The following is a 21224-nucleotide window of genomic DNA, read 5'->3' as shown; positions in this document are numbered from 1 at the left end:
TCTGAACAAACTATTAGGACCCTGGTGGCGTAACGGTTAAGCGCTTGGCTGCTAACTGAAAGGTTGGCTGTTCAAACCCACACCCAGTGGTTCTGCAAGAGAAAGACCTGGCCATCTGCTCCCAAAAAGAGTACAGCCAAGAATACCCTATAGGACAGTTCTACTGTGTTGCATGGGGTTGAAATCCCTGTTGAACAATTCTACTCTGTCACGTGGGGTTGCTGTGAGTCGAAATCGACTTAACGGCACTTAACAACAGCAACAAACAATTGTGGTCAAAATGTCAGTCTGTTAAGATTGATCAGAGGAAGAGCAGTAAAACAGTTTATTTTTTAGATTACTTGGGCTTAGGTAGAACTAATATTTCTTTGAAAACTATAGTTTTAATCTTGTAAAATTTTGAGGGTGAATATAACATTTTTCTAAGTTTACTATGGATACTCTTGTTCAATTTTGAAGTATTTATATTAATTACCTTTTTAGAGACTCATTTAAATCATTTAAATTTTTAGATAGAGTGGTATTTTCTCAGTTCATTGCTGTCAGCAGTTCCTGAATAACCCTTTAGGAGATGACTGCAATTGTTACGTGAAGTATAGATGAGAGAATTAACGCTCATGCAAGGTAAAATCTGTTCAGAATTTAAACTGAAACAGGTACCATAATCTTGAGATATAAATGATAATGAAATAGTCAAGTTAAAAATGTCTTGATAAGCAAGTGAAAAATAATTGATAGTTGATCTGAATTGAATGCGCAACAGTATGTTTATATATGATACCTCATCTTAATTTACTTCATGCGGCATAAATAAAAAACATAGTAAATTTAAAATAATCTCATAGAGAAGACTACATCTTTAACTATGACTTTTGGACACACAAATTTTCTTCTATGAGGACTAATAATATATTTTTCAGACTTGGTTTGGTTTATATTATGTTATATTATGTTATAGTATATTATATATAAATGGGGTAATTATATTTGAATATAACTGTGTGTATATATGTATGTATATAAAAAACCTGTTGCTGTTAAGTTGATTCTGACTCATAGTAACCATATAGGACAGAGTAGAACTGCCCCATAGGGATTCCAAGGAGCAGCTGGTGGATTTGAACTGCTGACCTTTTGGTTAGCAGTCATAACTCCTAACCATTGCACCACCAGGGCTCCGTATATGTGTATATATATATTCAAATATAATTTATTACATTTGGGTTAGATATATTGAAAGAAATCATCCATAATTATTTGGAATTGACTTCCAATTATTATAATAGTTCAAATTGGTCAGTTCCTAAAGCAAGCAGGGAGGGAGTACATTTCCTTTTTTTTCGACAGTTGATTTTTTAGAGCAGAGAATCACAGGAAGCAAGCTGTATAACTAGTGAATTAATATCTGCCCAGTGAGCTCTATTCAGCAGTTCTTGACATTACTCTGAAAAGAAAATGAATTTAACAGGATTTATGCCTCAATTATTTTCAGATACTGGCCAAAAGAAGACCTTAGACAAGAAAGATGGGAGAAGAATGTCTTTTCAGAAGCCTAAAGGGACTATGGAGTATACTGTAAGTTATTTGCTTTTGGAAAAGCTGATTTATCTTTGTAATACTCTTAAAGACATTCTCTGTGTATACCATAAGTAAGTCAAGGATTATTAATTGCCTTATCTGAAAAATCTGTACTTCATTTTCAGTAACTGTTTTATTAATAACTAAATTACATGTGTTAGACATTTTTTCTGTAAAAAGAGTTTATTAAGTGTGATACAAAGATAGTTATTCCAACAAATTTATTTTATTATAGATCATAATTTACTGGGAGTCAAAGTTTCTGTGCCACAATGATTTTCATTAGGTTAAGCTTTTAAAAAAATATTTTTTTAGAAATGTGATCTTCATTATATACCTGGCAGTGCTAATGGTGATGAAAATGGCAGATAGAATACTTAAAAGATAAATTGATGTTAATCTTCCAGAATATCTTTCTTATGTTAGATCATTTGCATTGATTTATAGCTATCTCTGTAGCTCTGAAAATGGAACTTTTTTCTGACTGCTGTGTTCTTAAAATGACCGTCAAAACTCCCTGCAGTCAGCTTTTCACATTTCTGGTTACTATGGGAAACGGAAGTGAGAAATAGACTTTAGTGTGTGTTGTGCTGCTTATTTGAATATAAATATTGTACATTTAGATAATATGAAAATGTTGTAAGGCAGTTATATTAACTAAGCTTAAATTTGTGTTATTATTTTGGGTTTGCCAAAATATATTATTACAATATAACTGTATTAAGGAGAATATAGCAGTTTTATACATAAAATTTATGCGTTCGTATCATCATGAAAACATCCAGTGTTGATTTGAATCTTGGTTATCTTACATGAATCCCTAAAGTTGAACAAATTATCAAAACCTTGAGTTATACTTTATTTTCATATGCTGTATATTTGAAACTTTGTTTAAAAGATTAGAAATAGATAATGTAGGGTAGAATTAAAATTATATTTACTATTGTCAAAAGGACCTCTTAAAGCATATTATAAACTTAAATTGAGTATCCTTGTACTTTCTTTGCATAATTGAGAAATTCATAAAATAACTTCAAAGAGAGGAAAATATCAAATAATATAATGTATTTATTAGTGTTTATTAGATGTAAGATTAGGATATATACACATGGAACTATGTAATTGTGAAGAATTCATATGGTTTATTTGGTCTTTGAATTTAGGAGTTTGCCATTCTTTGCATGCCATTCAATAAAACTGTGCTATTGGGATTAAATTTAAATTAAGAACTATTAAGTTTGGGGGAAGGTTAATTGAAATTTAGATTTTTTTTTAATGTTATAGAATGACCTTTGGAAAATAATCAAGTATTAACTAGAAAAGTTATAAAACATCCTCTAGCAGATCTTTATTCTTGACTTCTCATCTTCATTTTTCAATCCTATGTTTATTCTCTATACCAAATCTTTAAAAGCATTTACCAACCTTACTGATATTTATTGTCTTATACATCCTTCTCATTATAAGCTGTAAATCTTTATGTGACGTGCATTTTTGTATCTATGAAAATATATATGCTCCTATATTTTTCTTAAAATTAAACTTTTTAGTATCACAATGTATTGTCAAAATGTGTTTCTTTTTAAATGTTTATGATTTAGCTTAAATAAATTTCCAGATCACTTAAATATAATGTAAATAAAATTAGTTATTTTACTTTAAGGTAACCTTAAAGTTAAAATAGGAGACCTAGTGACACAGTGGTTAAGCTCTCAGCTGCTAACCGAAAGGTTGGCGGTTCGAACCTACCCAGCAGTCCTGCAGGAGAAAGACCTGGTGATCTGCTCCTGTAAAGATTACAACCTAGAAAACCTTATGGGGCAGTTCTGCTTTGTCATATGAGGTCATGAGTAGAAAATTGACTCAACAGCACCTAACAACGAGAAGAACAAAGTTAAAATCCTGTGTGTGTGTGCATACATATACGAGGTTTTAATTGTAAAATTATTTCCAGTGAGAATTAAGAGTAGACCTTGAGAACGCTATACATTATCGTTTTCTTCTTTGTTAACTTTAATATCCCTATACTTTTTACTGAAAGTGCCTTCTCCAAAGTCATAAATAAGTATTTCATCACTAAACCTAGTGGCTTTTCCTGTATTGTTGCTTCCTGCTTATCCTTCCTTTTTTTCTGATTTTAATTTCCTTCCTCCTTCTTGAGGTCTTTAGTAATTCTTTCAGTGAAGATATGTGAGTGGAAAATCCAGCAATGTCTGAAAATATCTTCATTGCACCCTTACTCCTGGTAGTTTAGCTGTCTATAGGTTTCTAGATTAAGAATTATTTTCTGTTAGCACTTTGAAGATAGCAATCCATTGTCTTGTGCCTGTTTGTTGCCTTTTTATTTTTGTTAATTTCTAGGCAATTTTTCTTTTCTTTCAGGCTGCTTTTAAGATTCCCTCTTTGTTTTTGGAGTTCTGCAGTGCTAGTATGATAAATATGGATTTAGACATATTTTTATTTATCTTGCTCTTTATGTTTCTTTAGTCTAAATAATCATGTCATTTATAAATTCTGGAAAATTGTCAGCCATTATTTCTTTGACTATATCCTCCTCTTTTTTCTTTTTTCTGTTTCCAGAGCCCTACTTTATTCTTGAAACTAATTACACTACATTTTGCTATAATTGTACTTCATTGCACTGGTATTCTTGCTACCATTGTCATGGATCTGTGCTTCATAAATATACTCTGAATGGTTTGGGAGGAAGAGAGTGTCCCACACATGTGTTTTGTCAGTCTAGCCATGTCAGTTCCATTCTCTTCAGTTTGAATGTTCTTTCCCTTCTCGGTACTTCACTAATTCCTACCCATTAGTCAAGACCCAGCCTTAAATCTTTTCTATAAAGTCTTCTCTGGAGCATTTGAAGCATATGGTGCTCTATGCTTACTTGGAACTTCTTTTACATTGTTGTTCCGGTTTTAATTGCTTTTTATCTTTTATATAACTTTCCGTGTATCTGTTTTCTTTTCCAACTAGATTGTAAATTCCTTGTGCACTAATACCACTTAGCTACACTTATTTGTATTATTTACAGTGTTGTCATAATACCTTATGTACGAGGATACTGAAGGAATATTTTGACTGTTCATAAATTATCTTAAATAACTTTTTCTTTCAGGAAAATTAGCAAAATCCTATGATTTAAGATTTCTATAAATGTGATCATGAAAATATACTAATGATTCAGGAGTAGACTGCTCAAACTGGTTCAAATATATTTTCTAATTTGTATATCTAAGTGGTGGTATATAGACATAGAGATTGGTAGAAATCTCATTTTGAGTTTTTCTTGTACAGGTGTACTTTGCTAAAATAAAATTAGTATGTTTCTTGAAGTTGCATATATTTTGAGAACTATTTAAAGGAGTGTAATTTTAAAGCCTTTGTAAAATGAAAATCATTTGAGTTTGTGTTTTGTAAATTATATTTTTTATTTGAAATTCCTTGAAGTAGAGGCCCATGTGTAATTGTGATGTGTCGTGCTAAAGCATACAGTCTGCATTATAATAGAATGAGACCATTTGGTAATAAAACACAAATTTCTTGACACTTATCTCCAAAGATGAAAATAGTGTTTGTTAATCAAATGTAAGATTGGTCCCTAGAAATATTAATGATCATTAAATCTCTTAGTTTAGTTTTTCTGGTTTAACAGGTTAAAACATTTTTTTTTTCTTTGAAACAGGTTGAATCAAGGGATTCTTTAAACAGTATAGCCCTGAAATTTGATACAACACCCAACGAACTTGTTCAGTTAAATAAGTTATTCTCCCGAGCAGTTGTTACTGGACAGGTAGGATCTTTTTTTTTTTTTTAAATACATTGATATTTAGAAATTTTACGTAGCAAGACAAAGTATATATTGCAGTGTAGTTAATAATATAAAATACTAGACAATAATTTTAGGTATGCTTTGAAGAAATCATATTGGCTGTATAAGACAAAATTAACCCATTTATATCCATATGTATTTCTTTCTTAATACATACTGAAAATAACTGTGAATTGTGTTTTTAAATAGATTTTAATTAACTTTTAATATTCAAAGTAATATGTGCCATGACAAAAAACATGTTATGTGATGACTTTAAAAGGTAAGTTACCCTTGCATCTCTAAACCTCCAATTTCCTTTTCCAGAAGGAACCACAGTTACCAATTTGCATCTCCTTCCAGAAATACTCTATCCTTTTTTATTATTATTATTATTATTTAACTTCATTTCTTGAAAAATATTCTATTTAAGCACAGCCCTATCTCAGTCTTTCTTATACATAGATAGTGTTCCATTGCATTGATGCATCATAGTTTATTACTCACTCAGTAAGCTTTATACTATTTCCATTTTTATTGTAAACATTGCTGTAGTGAACACTTTATACATATCCATTTCTCTATATGTGCAGGCATTTCTGTAGGGTGAATTTTCTAGAAGTACAATTGCTGGATCAAAGAATATGTGCATTTTTAATATGCATAGCTAATACCAAATTCTTCTTTAAGAGGAACACCAACAGTATGTGAGAATTACTGTTTTCCCACCTTGTCTCCAACAGTATGTATTATCAGATTTGTCTAAATTGATTTTAAATATCTATTTTTTTAACTTTGTTAGACTTATGATAATAAATATTCTTTTAATCTCCGTTATCTTTTCTATTTATTGCTTAAAGTCAGAGTTAATGGTGCTTGCTGATAGAATACCACCTGATTAGTAACATTTTGGTTTTACTGAATGCTTTTGTGAATGTTTTCTTGCAGGTTTTATATGTTCCTGATCCCGAATATGTCTCCAGTGTTGAGAGCTCCCCATCTCTAAGCCCCATTAGTCCTCTGTCACCAACATCATCAGAGGCTGAATTTGATAAGACCACTGTAAGTGTACCTGTCTTTTTAAAGATGGCTATGAAGAAATTTCGCTGTATATATACTAATCTTTATTTTTTACCTTAATTTGACTATATTTATAATGAAATTTTATCTATTCTCTTACTTGGTAAATCCTGATTTTGAAAATGAAACATTATTATTGAATCACGTAGCTCAAACTGACTTAATGTTTTTGTTTGTGATCTTCCAAAAGATATTCTTGATCTCTCTCTTACAGATATCATATAATAATTGAATTTGGTAAGATATTCCATGTAATGGGCATGTAATTATCATGATAGGAATCCATGTCCAATTTGATTTTTATTTCAGTTTCTGTGAAATATTTGTAAGAATACAGTTCTTTTTTGACAAGCTGTCTGGTTTTTTTTGTACTTTAGATGAAGGTTTACAAACAAACTAGCTTCTCATTAACAGTTAGTACACATGTTGTTTTATGACATTGGTTAATAACCCCACAACATGTCATTACTCTCCCTTCTTGACCTTGGGTTCCTTATTACCTTCCTGTCTCCTCCTGCCTTCTAGTCCTTGTCCCTGGACTGGTGTGCCCCATTAGTCTTGTTTTGTTTTATGGGCCTGTCTAATCTTTGGCTGAAGGGTGAGCCTCAGGAGTGACCTCATTACTGAGCTAAAAAAGGTGTCCGGGGGCCTCAGTGTTTCTCCAGTCTCTGTCAGGTCAGTAAGTCTGGTCTTTTTTTTGTGAGTTAGAATTTTCTTCTACGTTTTTCTGCAGCTCTGTCTGGTACCCTCTATTGTGATCCCTGCAGAGAAGTCAGTGGTGGTAGCCGGGCACCATCTACTCGTACTGGATTCTGTCTGGTGGAGGCCATGGTAATTGTGGTCCATTAGTCCTTTGGACTAATCTTTTCCTTGTGTCTTTGGTTTTCTTCATTCTCCCTTGCTCCAGACAGGGTGGGAGCAGTGGAGTATCATAGATGAAAGTTGTCAAATATGAAGTGGAACACTTGAACAGTGTCCTAGGCATTAGTGAGCTGAAATGGACTGTTAACTGGCTATTTTGAATTGGACAACCACATGGTCTGCTATGCTGGAAATGACAAGTTGAAGAGGAATGGCATTGCATTCATTGTCAAAAAGGACATTTCAAGATCTATCCTGAAGTACAGCGCTGTCACTGATGGGAAATATCCATATGCATGCAATGAAAACCAGTTAATACAACTATCATTCAAATTTACACACCAACCACTAAGGCCAAAGATGAAGAAATTGAAGATTTTTACCAAATTCTGCTGTCTAAAATTGATCAAACATGCAGTCAAGATGTTTCGATAATTACTGGTGATTGGAATGCAAAAGTTGGAAACGAAGAAGGATCAGTAGTTGGAAAATATGACCTTGGTAATAGAAATGACACCAGAGATCACATGATAGAATTTTGCAAGACCAAACACCTATTCATTGAAAATACCTTCTCTCAACAACGTAAATGGTGACTATACATGTGGACCTCACCAGATGGAATCAAATCGACTGCATCTGTGGAAGTGGATGAGGCCAGGGGCCAACTGCAGATAAGATTATCAGTTGCTCATATCAAGTTCAAGTTGAAGCTGAAGAAAATTAAAACAAGTCTCCAAGAGCCATAGTGTGACCTTGAGTATAAACCTGTTGAAACCAAACCCGTTGCCATCGAGTTGATTCCAACTCATAGTGACCATATAGGATAGCATAAAACTTCCCCATAGGGTTTCCAGGGAGCAGGTAGTGGATCAAACTGCCAACCTTTTGGTTAGCAGGTGAGCTCTTAACCACTGCACCACCAGGGTTCCACCTTGAGTATATCCCACCTGAATTTAGAGACCATCTCAAGAATAGATTTGATGCATTGAGCACTAATGACCAAAGACCAGAGAAGTTGTGGGATGATATTAAGGACATCGTACATAAAGAAGGCAAAAGGTCATTAAAAAGACAGGAAAAAAGGAAAAGACCAAAATGGATGTCAGAAGAGACTCTGAAACTTGCTATTGAACATACAATAGCTAAAGTAAATGGAAGAAATGATGAAGTAAAAGAGCTGAACAGAAGATTTCAAATGGCAGCTGGAGAAGACAAGGTATTATAACGAAATGTGCAGAGACCTGGAGTTTGGAAAACAAAAGGGAAGAACACATTCAGCATTTCTCAAGCTGAAAAAACTAAAGAAAAATTTCAAGCCTCTAGTTGGAATATTGAAGGATTCTATGGGCAAAAAATTAAGCCACTCAGGAAGCATCAATAGAAGAAGGAAGGAATATACAGAGTCACTGTACCAAAAAGGATTGGTCAACATTCATCCATCTCAGGAGGTAACATATGATCAAGAACTGATGACACTGAAGGAAGAAGTCCAAGCTACACTGAAGTCATTGGTGAAAAACAAGGCTCCAGGAGTTGACAGAATACCAATTGAACTGTTTCAGCAAACGGATGCAGTGCTGTAAGCGCTCACTTGTCTATGCCAATATATTTGGAAGACAGCTACCTGGCCAACTGAGTGGAAGAGATCCATATTCATGCCCATTCCAAAGAAAGGTGATCCTAAAGAATGCAGAAATTATTGAGCACTATTATTAGTATCACATGCAAGTAAAATTACACTGAAGATAATTCAAAAACAGTTACAGCAGTATATCAACAGGGAATGCCAGAAATTCAAGCTGAATTCAGAAGAGGATGTGGAATGAGGGGTATCATTGCTGATGTCAGATGGATCTTGGCTGAAAGCAGAGAATACCAGAAAGATGTTTGCCTGTGTTTTATTGACTAGGCAAAGGCATTTGACTATGTGGATTGTAACAAAGTATGGCTAACATTGAGAAGAATGGGAACTCCAGAACACTTAATGGTGCTTATGTGGAACCTGTACATAGACCAAGAGGCAGTTGTTTGAACAGAACAAGGGAATAGTGCATGGTTTAAAATCGGGAAATGTGTGTGTTGGGGGGATTTGTATCCTTTCAGCCATACTTAAGTTGTATGCTGAGCAAATAATCTGAGAGGCTGGACTATATGAAGAACGAGGCATCAGGATTGGAGGAAGGCTCATTAACAACCTGTGATAGGCAGATGATAAAACCTTGCTTGCTGAAAGGAAACTAGACTTGAATTACTTACTGATAAAGATGGAAGACTATAGCCTTCAGTAAGGATTACACCTCAACATAAAGAAAACAAAAATTTTACAACTAGACCAATTAGCGGCAGCATCATAAACAGAGAAAATACTGATATTGTCAGGGATTTCATTTTACTTGTATGTACAGTCAATGCCCATGGAAGCAGCAGTTAGGAAATCAAAGGACATACTGCATTGGGCAAATCTGCTGCAAAAAACTTTAAAGTGTTAAAAAGCAGAGATGTCACCTTCTGCACTAAGGCGCACCTAACCCAAGTCATGGTATTTTGGACAATGAATAAGTAAGACTGAAGAAGAGTTGATGCCTTTGAATTATGGTGTTGGCGAAGAATATTGAATATCCCATGGACTGCCAGAAGAATGAACAAATCTGTCTTACAAGAAGTACAGCCAGAATGCTCCTTAGAAGCAAGGACGGTGAGACTATGTCTCACATACTTTGGACATGTTGTCAGGAGGGACCAGTCCCTGGAGAAAGACATCATGCTTGGTAAAGTAGAGGGTCAGTGAAAAAGAGGAAGACCCTCAACGAGACAGATTGACACAGTGGCTGCAGCAGTTGGCTCATACGTGGCAATGGTTGTGAGCCTGGCTCAGGACTGGGCAGTGTTTCGTTCTGTTGTGCATGGGGTCAGTATGAGTTGGAACTGACTCGATGGCACTTAACAACAACAACAACCAACTGAAATTCATTCTCTTACATTTCTGGAGACTACAGATTCAAAATCAAGGTTTCAACAGGACCATACTCCCTCTAAGTGCTCTAGAAAATGATCCTTTCTTGCCTCTTCCTAGCTTCTGCTGGTTTTTAGTAATCCTTGGCATTCTTTGGTTGGTAGCTGTATCCCTCCAGTCTCTGCTTCAATTTTCACATGACCTTCCAATGTGTCTTCTCTGTATCTAAATCCTCCTCATGTTTCTTTTATAAGACCCCTGTCTTTGTATTTAGGGCCTGTCTTAGTTATCTAGTGCTGCTATAATAGAAATGTCACAAGTGGATGGCTTTAACAAACAGAAGTTTATTCTCTCACAGTCTAGGAAGCTAGAAGTCCAAATTCAGGGTGCCAGCTCCAGGGGAAGGCTCTCTTTGTCAACTCTGGGAGAAGTTCTTGTCATTAATCTTCCCTGGTCTAGGAGCTTCTCAGCACAGAGACCCCTGGTCCAAAGGACACACTTCACTCCTGGTGCTTCTTTCGTGGTGGCATGAGGTCCCTCTTCTCTCTGTTTAATTCTGTCTTTTATATCTCAAAAGAAAATGACTCAAGATACAACCTAATCCTGTAGATTGAATCCTGCCTCATTAACATAACTGCCTCTAATCCTGCCTCATTGACATCATAGGCTAGGTTAGGATTTATAGCACATAGGATAATCACATCAGATAACAAAATGGTGGACTACCGCACAATACTGGCAGTCATGGCCTAGCCAAGTTTACACACATTTTTGGGGGACACAATTCAGTCCAAGGCCTGAAAAAGAATTGGAGCTTTATCGTAGGCCTTTATATTTTTGTAGTTTTTAGGCAGGCAATTCTTTATATTGAAAAAAGAAACCTATATTTGTAATTTACAAGTTAAATCATTGGGTGAAATTTTATTCTAGATTCTGGATGGGGCATCATTTCCTTAATTAGAAGTAACAGCTGATTCTGCTTTGCTTTTAACCAGGCTGCTTAAAAGCTCAGAGTGAAGTCTAGAACACCAAGCACAGCACTTATATTGTTCTTACAGTTGCATTTTATTTTTAGTTGACTCTGATATTTTTACTTTTTATATATATTTTATTATTTCACTCTCTGTTTTGGTTGTAAGCGGCCTCAAATTCTTGGTCCTAAGAAGTGGAATTTAAATAAATTCTCAGAGAAATGGTTAATGTAATTATTTATAGGAGGTAAATAGTAACATCCTATCTATTTTCTTGGACTGAATGAGGAAAAATAATATACATTGCTTTAAAATAAATGTTGTCTTTTAAAGTATATACCATATTGTATATACACATATTACATGAAATAAATGCATATGTTGATATTTCTGTGCCTATACAGTTTTTCTTCCTTAAACTTCCTTTACCTTAACCTATGTGTCATCAGAGAATATTTCTACAAATTTTCAGTCACAAGAGGGCAAAAACACAATAGAACCAAGATAACATGGGAAATGAACAGTTTAGAGTTGCAAATTTATAGTAATGATTTATAATCATATTATGCAAATTATAGCATATAATGTAGAATCAAAGGAGCTCTGGTGGTGCAGTGGTTAAGCACTTCACTGTTAACTGAAAGGTTGGCGGTTCAAACCCACCAGCCACTCAGCGGGAGAAAGATGTGGCAGTCTGCTTCTATAAAGATTTTGGGAACCCTGTGGGGCAGTTCTACTCTGTCTTCGCTGTGAGTTGAAATCGACTCAGCGGCATGGGTAATGTATAATCATTGTATAAAACAAGGTTGTTACAGTCAACCATCTTAGGACATTTGTCCTAGCAATTTTTTGGTATTTCACGGTTAAACATTTGGTCAATAATCAAGGTTAGGTAGAAAAATGTTTATTTTAATGTTTTTAAGGACCTTTCCTTCCCTAGTGGCTAAAGCAAAATTATGTAAAGAAACCTCAGAAAGCCCTCAAATGAGTTTCAAAACCACTATTTTAAAATCAGAATCTATAAATATCAGTCAAAATCAGCTACAAAAAGATACTGGTGATTTGGGTAACATACGTTTATGTAAGTTATAATGAGAACTGATAATTATTCCTCTGAACAACTTTGGTCTTAAAGAAATTGTACTCTTCTGTATTATACTTTGAGTGTTTGCTAAATTAATCTTATGTATTTTTTTAAATAGCAATATATCAACAAATCAGGGGATTAGTATAGATACTGAATTGTAGAATTTGAGACCTTGAGGGAACGTCAGTGATCTATCTTCACTTAAGGACGCATTTAACAATGTACATTGCTGTATTTTGTGACTAATGTAGTAATGTAATAGATAAGGTAATGTATTGTTAACTGGCTTTGGGGGTAATTGAGCAGTCATAAACAGTTTGTTGATAGCTTTTGAGTCTTACCATGTAAGCAAATGAAGGGTCCCGAAGGCTTTACCCCATCCGCATCATTAAGGTCAACTCTACTTTGAGAACACAGCGCTTTCCCAGTCATATTTTGAGTGCCTTCCAACCTGGGGGGCTCATTTTCCAGAATTATAGCGGGCAGTATTCTGTTTCGATACATGGAGTTTTCATTGACTAATTTTTGGAAGTAGATCTTGCTAGTCTGTCTTAGTCTGCAAGCTCCGCTGAAACTTGTCCACCATGGGTGACCCTGCTGGTATCGGAAATATCTGTGGCATAGCTTTCATCATAGCAACATACAAGTCACCATAGTACAACAAACTGATAGGGGGTGACGGATGAATACACATGATACAAAACTATTAGATATACTAACTACCAAAGACAACAGCATAAGTGTTCTTAATTTGCATCAAAAAAGGGAAAGATTTGAGGAAAGCTTTATTAGTAGAAATTAATGATTGAACAGTATAACTGTTAAAATCTAATTCCATTTCATTTTTTTAATAGAACCATAGTATATTACATTGTTTTGCATGTTTTGCAATGGTTTTTCCTTCCTCAGCAAAAATCTTTTGAATATCTGCCACTGTTCTAGGGATTTAGTCCTACATTTTAGCAGGGCCATATGAAATTTATAAAGTAGATTTAAAAATTATCCCCTAATATAGATCCGCTTATTAGAGCAGAAAGAGTTGTTAAGGTTTGTAGCTCTTTTCAAGTATCTGAGAGTCTCCGAAATTAAAGAGGAGGCAGTCATCCTTCAGTATCTCAAAAAGCCAAATGATAACTGTTAAGTAGAAGTTACAGAGTGGCAGATTTCAGCTCAACACTCAGAAGAATCTTGCTACTATGAAAACTATGCAAGAAGACATTGTACATTTATTCATAAGGAATGAAGTGCCTTTGGGGAAATATGTAAAACAAAGGATGAAAGACCTCTGTGCCTAGCCTTCCTACACTTAGTGGGATATTGTTCTTTGGGTGGGAGGGACGCTGTGGATAGTATTCAGGTGGTCTGTGAACTTGAATGTAAAAATATCTACATTTTCACTAACTTCTAAGTGACATCTAACATTTCTTTCAATTATGAATGTAAGCAGCAAACTAGAGTAGTATTACCAGGTACACCTGTGACTTTGGCTCCACTAGAACTCACAGATATTTTCAAATCACTTAAGAGTTTCTGTACGTATCACAAAATGTTTTATGGCCATCATTACTTCAAAATTATGATTAATTGAGTCATCACTAGGTCTTGTCATTTAATGTTAAAGAATGTGTACATGTGTGTTTTGTGTTAATATTTTGATAAGTGTGTTTTGATAAAAAAGTTTTCCTTGTGAATCCTATATTTTGTCGTATGCATTCAAAAACATTCTGAGAAGGAGGTCCGTATGCTTTAATGTGAGAATAGTCCATGGCATCAAAAATGGCAAAAACCTCTGATCTAGATAATTAATACTTTCTGAAATGGTATTGATGAAGTCTTGGCTTAAGATTTTAAAAGGCTCTTCCAATGAATGGGCCCAGCACCTGAGGGATATTGTGTAGTCTTACATGACCAGTGGTTCAATTCAGGAGCAAGAATGTGTGTGTGAAAGAGTGAGGGGAGGGGGAGAGAGAGAGAGATGTGTTTTAGTATATACGCGTGTGGGGATAGCGGTGTAAGAGATGTATAGTTTTCACAGTTCTCCAGAAGATTTGTATGTATCTGTTAAAAATTGCTCAAAGTGTAAGTTTAAGCTAGCTTTGAGAACTTTACTGAACATAAAAACAGGTGCCACTCTTTCCTATAATCCCTGATGTAAGAATGAGAAAAGAAACCAAAGACACGAGGAAAATATTAGTCCAAAGGACTTATGGACTACATGAACCACAGCCTCCACCAGCCTGCACCCAGAAATACTAGATGATGCCTGGCTACCACCACCTACTGTTCTGACAGGGATCACGACAGAGGGTCCTGAACAGAGTGGGAGAAAAATGTAGAGCAAAATTCTAACTCACAAAAAAAAAAAAAAAAAAAAAAGGCCGGACTTGCTGGTCTGACAGAGACTGGATAAACTCCTGAGACTGGGGCCCCCGGACAACCTGCTAACTCAGAACTGAAACCACTCCCAAAGTCCACCTTTTCAGTCAAAGATTAGACAGGCCTGTAAAACAAATAGTAACACGTGTGAGGAACACGCTTCTTCAAATATATGAGACCAAATGAAAAACATCTGCCCAAAAGCAAAGACGAAAAGGCAGGAAGGGACAGGAAAACTGTATGAATGGGTATGGGAAACCTGGGGTGGAAAGGGGGAGAATGCTGACACAATGTGGGGATTGCAACCCATATCACAAAACAAGCTATATATAAATTTTTGAATGAGAAACTAATTTTCACTGTAAACTTTCACCTAAAGCACAACAAAATTAAAAGAAACGTTGAGAAGCAAAAAAAAAAAAATTTAAAAAATAATGGCAATGTGCATGTAGAAATTTTTGAAATGGTGTATCTTTGGCTATGTATATTTTCACCAAAAAAAAAAAAATGTCGAGAAGAGAGAGGGTTGACATGTCGTGGGGTTGTTAACCAATGTCTTAAAATAATATGTGTACTACTGTTTCATGAGAAACTATTCTGTAAACCTTCACCTGAAGTACAATAAAAACAAACAAACAAACAAAATAATGGCAACACTAACTGCTGGCAAGGATGTGGAGAAACTGGATCATTTCTTACATTGCCTTTAGGAATGTAAAGTGTTATAGTCACTGTAGAAAATAGTTTGACAGTTTCTTATAGAACTAAACATGCAATTACCATACAGCTCAGCAATTGTATTCTTGAACACTTAGCTCAAAGAAATAAAAGCTTATGTTTATACACACAAAAGAATGAGAAAAGATGTTTTTTTCCAAAACTGTACTTACAGTTTTTATTTTGGACTGAACTCCAGAGTGTGATGAAAAAAAAAAAAAAACAGCACTTATTGGGGAAAGCTATACATTTGGCTTTAATAATGTGCTTATTTTTATTTAGTCCTCAAAGAAGGCTTTTTTTTTTCCCCTTAGAATCCCGATGTAATCCACCAGAAAGAAGCAACACCCTCATCTACTTTTACAGGTATTCGACCTACACGAGTTGTATCTTCAACTTCTGAGGAGGAAGAAGCATTTACTGAGAAATTTCTTAAAATTAATTGCAAATACATTACCAGTGGCAAGGTAATGAATGATTTTTTAGAGAAAATGTTTAATCAGGGTTTATTATTATTAAAATATCGCGGCTTGACATTTACATTTTAAGATACCAGCATCAGCAAATGCTTGACTATTTACCAAGGGTATTGGTGATACTATCAGTTTGGATTAGAGTGGATCTTGCTCACAGCTTACAATCTGGTGTGCTGTTAAAATTGTTAAAAGCATTGGAGTGGATATACATAAAGTTATAATAATGCTCAGCTGATTTGCGGTTGATAGAATATATCAAAAAAGCACATATAAAAAGACTACTGCTAGACACTCTTCAGAGTGCTAAGTCTGACGAGCTTAGTACAAGAAATAAATAGGAAAGTAACTAATATATGTTGAGTACCTACTATATTCCAGAAGCTATGAGGTGTTTTGATTTTATCAACTCAAAATAATCCTGTGAGATATAGAGTCCTATTCTCTTCACAGGAAAAAAAAAAAAAACTGAAGTTCAGAAAAGGTTAATAGGTCCAAAGTTTCTCTATCATGGCCAGAATTCACACCCAGTTTGAAATCTATCTTTTATCTACCACACCTTGCTGCTTTTCTAAGCAAAATCTTGTAGTCTGAAAGGAGAATATAGTAAAGTAGCACAGAGTTGGAAAATAAACTCCAAGTATGGCTTAGAAAGTAACTACGGTATAATATGATATTGACTTCAGAAGTCACACGTGATAACCATTACTTTGTATTCATAATTCATAAATGACTAGTATTTGTAATACAGGCCTTTAATTCTGTAAATTTTCCCCTAAGTACTGTTTCAGCATTGTCACATAAATATCGATATGCTGTGCTTTCATTTTCATTCCGTTCAGAATACTTTCTGATTTCTCCTTTCACCCATAAAATATTTAAGAGTGTTTTAGTTTCCAAATATTTGGGGATTTTCCAGATTTCTGTCTGTTGATTTCTAACTTGATTCTATGTGGTCAGAGAACACGCTTACTACTATTTGAATTTAATTTACTGAAATTTACTTTACGGTCCAGAATACAATCTATCTTGATAAATGTTACCTGTGTACTTGAGAAGAATGTGTATTCTGCTGTTGTTGAGCAGAGTATTCTATAAATGTCCATTAAGTCAAGTTGGTTGATAGTTTTTGTTCTGTATCCCTACTGATTTTATATCAATTTGTTTTATCAATTTTTGACAGAAGGCTGTTAAAATCTCCCACTATCATTATGAATTTGTCTGTTTCTACTTTCAGTTTCTATAAGTTCACGTATTTTGAAACTGCTATTAGACTCAAAAAACATTTTGGATTGTTATGTCTCCTTGATTAATTAATTGTCATTATGAAAGACCCTCTTTATTCCTGGTAATATTCTTTGATCTGAAATCTGCTTTAACAGTAATTAATATAGCTGCTTTCTCTTTCTTTTGATTAGTGTTAACGTAGTTTTATTTTTCCTATTCTTTTACTTTTAATCCATCTGTGTCTTTATATTTAAAGTGGGTTTCTTGTAGGCGATATGTACTTGAATCTTGCTTCTTTAGATAATTTTTGCCTTTTACTATGATTATTGCCATAGCTAGGTATAAATCTGCTATCTTGCTGTTTTTTCCATCTGTTCTTTTTCTGTTTTTATGCCTTTATTTTGCACTGAGAATTTTTTACGATTTCATTTTATGTACTTTGTTGGCTTATTAGCATTAACACGTTGTTATTTTAGTGATTGATTTAGGGTTTATACTATGTATCTTTAATATATCATAGTCTCACTTTAAGTAGTATTATGCCACTTCACATGTAATATAAGAACATTATAGCAGTATGTTTTCATTTTTCCTTCCCAGCTTTTATGATATTATTGTTACATCTTTTACTTCTACAAATGTTATAATCTCCAAAATACGTTATCATTTTTTCTTTAAACAAAATCTCCCCCCACCCCCACCCCCTTTGTTTTTATTGTTATGGTAAATATATAGATAACAAAACATTTACCATTTAAACAATCTTTACATGTACATTTCAGTGACATTAATTATGTTCATCAGGTTAGAATTGGAAGTTATTAATACTTCAGAGGAATCTTTGCTTAAAGTTTCTGAAGATCATGTGGATTAAAGAGATAGTTTAATTTCTCAAGAGATTTTCTTGAACTGATTTTATGTAGAAATAATGTTTCTCATGGTCAACTCTTGATTTATGGAGAATGGCATCTGACAGAATACCTCAAAAAGCTCTGGCTATATAGAATCCTTGTTTATCAAGGGGGAAAGGAAGCAAGGATACGTAAGTGCATCTTTCATTAATAGAGCATAGAAGTGGATTCCTGAAAAGTAGCATTAGAACACTGATTATTCTGGTGTTAAGTTGTAGGGCTTCAAGCCCATTCTAATCCAAGAAGTAGAAGCACAATTTTGAGAGGCTTTTCAAATGACTTACATAGTTACAGTAGTAAAATTATAGCATTTATAATGTGTGTAGAGAGGTAAATGCATTATTAGTATATCTGGGCCTTTTCAGTAATTTTTGTTAGGTGCTGTCGAGTTCATACATAACTTGTAATCACAGTCTTTGTGAAACTCTTCCAAAGTGAAATATAATGAGTAATGTTATGGTAATACCAAAATAACATATTCATTTGAAACTAATACTTAGGTGAAAATTGTAAAATCAAGAGTGACCTTAAGTCTTTCAGGGGTCCTGGGGTTTGCTTTCCTTATTCCTGACTGATTGCTTGGTTTCGGTTTGCAAATAACTTGAATTTACAGAAGGTAGGGGATAGTAAAGTACTGAAGATTGGAAACTTTGAAGGTTTCCTATATTGTATATAGTCTACTCTTGATTATCTGTTTCTTGGATTATCCCTGGCAATGTTCCCTACAACATACCTTTTCCTGACATGAATTGGCATGTGCTCCAGGAATATAAACTAATGTAGATGTATATGAATCTAATTAAAATATTAAGAAGATAAATACTCTGGCTTATGTAAAGTTATTCCTTATTTAGGTGGTCCATGGTCTGGACTAAAATAGATTGATTCTCTTTCCTCAACCAAAATGTATACACACACACACACACACACACAGTCATTCTCCAATCTTGTATGCAATTACTGTAAATGTTAAACATATTTTATTATCTTGAACATCTGTAATAGCTTTTCGCACTTGGAAATGGGTGGCCTTTTGGTAGGATTTTCTCTTTTCCTTTTCTACTTGATCATTTTTAAAGATTAGTATCTTTTATAACTTATGTCTTATGTTCTTAAAATTAAGTCAGGTAAATACATCTATCACACAACTTTTGCTAATTCAACTTTTTACAGCTGTACAACTTATTATTAGCAATTACATTAATCGGCTCTGCAACCCTACCCTTACTCAATACAATCAACTTGATGCTCCATAAGGAATAATCCCCCTTTTTCCTCTCCCTTTTGCCCCTGGTAATCACTAAGAAACTTTGGTCTCTATCCATTTGCCTGTTCTTATCTTTTGATATAAGTGAGGTCATATTTGTCCTTTGTGATTGGCTTATTTCACTCAGCATAATCTCTTCAAGCTCCATCCATGTTGTGACATGTATTAAGACTTCATTTCTCTTTATGGCTGAGTAGTATTCCACTGTATGTATGTACCACATTTTGTTTATCCATTCATCCACTGATGATCATTGAGATTGTTTTCACCTTTTGGCTATTGTGAATAATGCTGCAATGAACATTGGTGTACATGTTGTCTGTTTGCATCACTGCTTTCAAGTTCCTTGGGTATATTCCTAGCAGTAGAATTGCTGGGTCATATGATAGTTCTTGGAGCCCTAGTGATGCAGTGTTAAGCACTTGGCTGTTAAAGGAAAGGTTGGGGTTCAAAACCACCAGCTGCACCGTGTGAGAAAGATGTGGCAGTCGGCTTCCATAAAGATTACAGCCTTGGAAACCCTATGGGGCAGTTGTATTCTGTCTTATAGGGTCATCTTTAGTCGGAATTAACTCAGTGGCAACAATTTTAAGGTAGTTCTGTTTTTAGCTTTTCGAGGAACCACTACATTGTTCTTCATGACGGTGGTACCATTTCACATTCCCATCAACAGTGGACAAGGGTGCACATTTCCTCACATCCTCATCAACATTTGCTGTTTTCTGTTTTTTTTTTTTTTTTTTTTAAATCTTAGCCATACTGAGGCTGCTTATGTACAACCAAACATCTCATAGGATTTGGTTTTTTGGTTTGGAAGTTTATGTGTTTAGTGCTTCTGTTCTATCTCCTAGTTTGTTGTATAGTGCCTGGGGTCTTAAAAGCTTACAAGCAGCCATCCAGGGTACAACAATTGATCTTTATTGGCCTGAAGGAACAGAGAAAGAAAGGAGTCAGGTATAGAAGGAAGAAATGAAATGTGTGGCTAATTGCCTCCATGAATAACTGCCTTCTTTGCCATAAGACCAGAAGAACTGGATGGTGCCCAGCTACCATTACTCAGTGTTTTGATCAAAGATTCTATAAAGAATTCGATCAAAAGGGAGAAAATGCAGAACAGAATTTAAAATTCTTGTGGAATCTAGATTTCTAGAGCCATGAAGACTACATGAACCTTGAAACCATTGCTAAAACCAAACCAAAAATGTCCCCTGAAGTCTTAAAACCAAACAGTAGTTTAGCTTAACTAGTAAAGAATGTCTGCCTTGAGCATTGTGCTCTTTTAAGAGCTATCTATATGGGATCAAACTGACAATGACAACTTGAAAAATTAGATAGCAACCTCAGGGGGCAGTAAGTTTACTTTAAAAGGGGAGGAACAATTTGGTAAAGGAGGGTAATAATGCTTACACAACTCGAAGAATGTAATCAGTATCCTGAATTGTATGTGTAGAAATTGTTGAATTGATGTATGTTCTGCTGTGTATATTCTCAACAACAACAAATAAATTATTAAAAAAAATAAATTATGAAGCAATATCCCCAATTAAAAAAAATTGGTGAAGCAAATTTATAGAGCATAATGTGGACTTGGAAGGAGTGTATGATATCAAATTAGCGGGATTTAATTTTTTCTTTAATAGCTTCAGAAAAAGGACAGCACAACTTTTTTTTTTTTTTGTAGTTAAATGAAGTTTACATTTCAGGCTAGTCTCCCGTACAGAATTTTTTTACATACATTGTTGTGAGACCCTAATTGCTCACCCCATTCTGTGACAGTGCAGTCCTCCTTTCTGCCCCTGATTCCCCTTGACCATTCAACCAGCTCCTAACTGTCTCTGCCTTCCCATCTCACCTCTGGACAGAAGCTGCCCCTTTGGTCTCTTGTATCTACTTGACTAAGAGGCAC

General features: G+C 34.6%; 1 protein-coding gene across 3 annotated transcripts in view; it reads left to right on the top strand.

The window, feature by feature from the left end:
• The window catches only part of OXR1 (oxidation resistance 1), a 99194-nt gene that overhangs the window by 28903 nt on the left and 49067 nt on the right, over positions 1-21224 (top strand). For all 3 annotated transcript variants that reach the window (XM_004370698.1, XM_023725989.1, XM_023725990.1), the window contains exons 2-5: positions 1493-1575; positions 5267-5374; positions 6341-6454; positions 15755-15907. In XM_004370698.1, coding sequence (XP_004370755.1) covers positions 1493-1575; positions 5267-5374; positions 6341-6454; positions 15755-15907 — 458 coding nt within the window. The remainder of the gene's footprint in view (positions 1-1492; positions 1576-5266; positions 5375-6340; positions 6455-15754; positions 15908-21224) is intronic.

Source organism: Trichechus manatus, unplaced genomic scaffold, assembly GCF_000243295.1.
Source record: "Trichechus manatus latirostris isolate Lorelei unplaced genomic scaffold, TriManLat1.0 scaffold00009, whole genome shotgun sequence".
NCBI classification, from domain to species: Eukaryota; Metazoa; Chordata; class Mammalia; order Sirenia; family Trichechidae; genus Trichechus; species Trichechus manatus.
The sequence above is the reverse complement of the archived record's forward strand: the minus strand, read 5'-3'. Positions and strand labels throughout refer to the sequence as shown.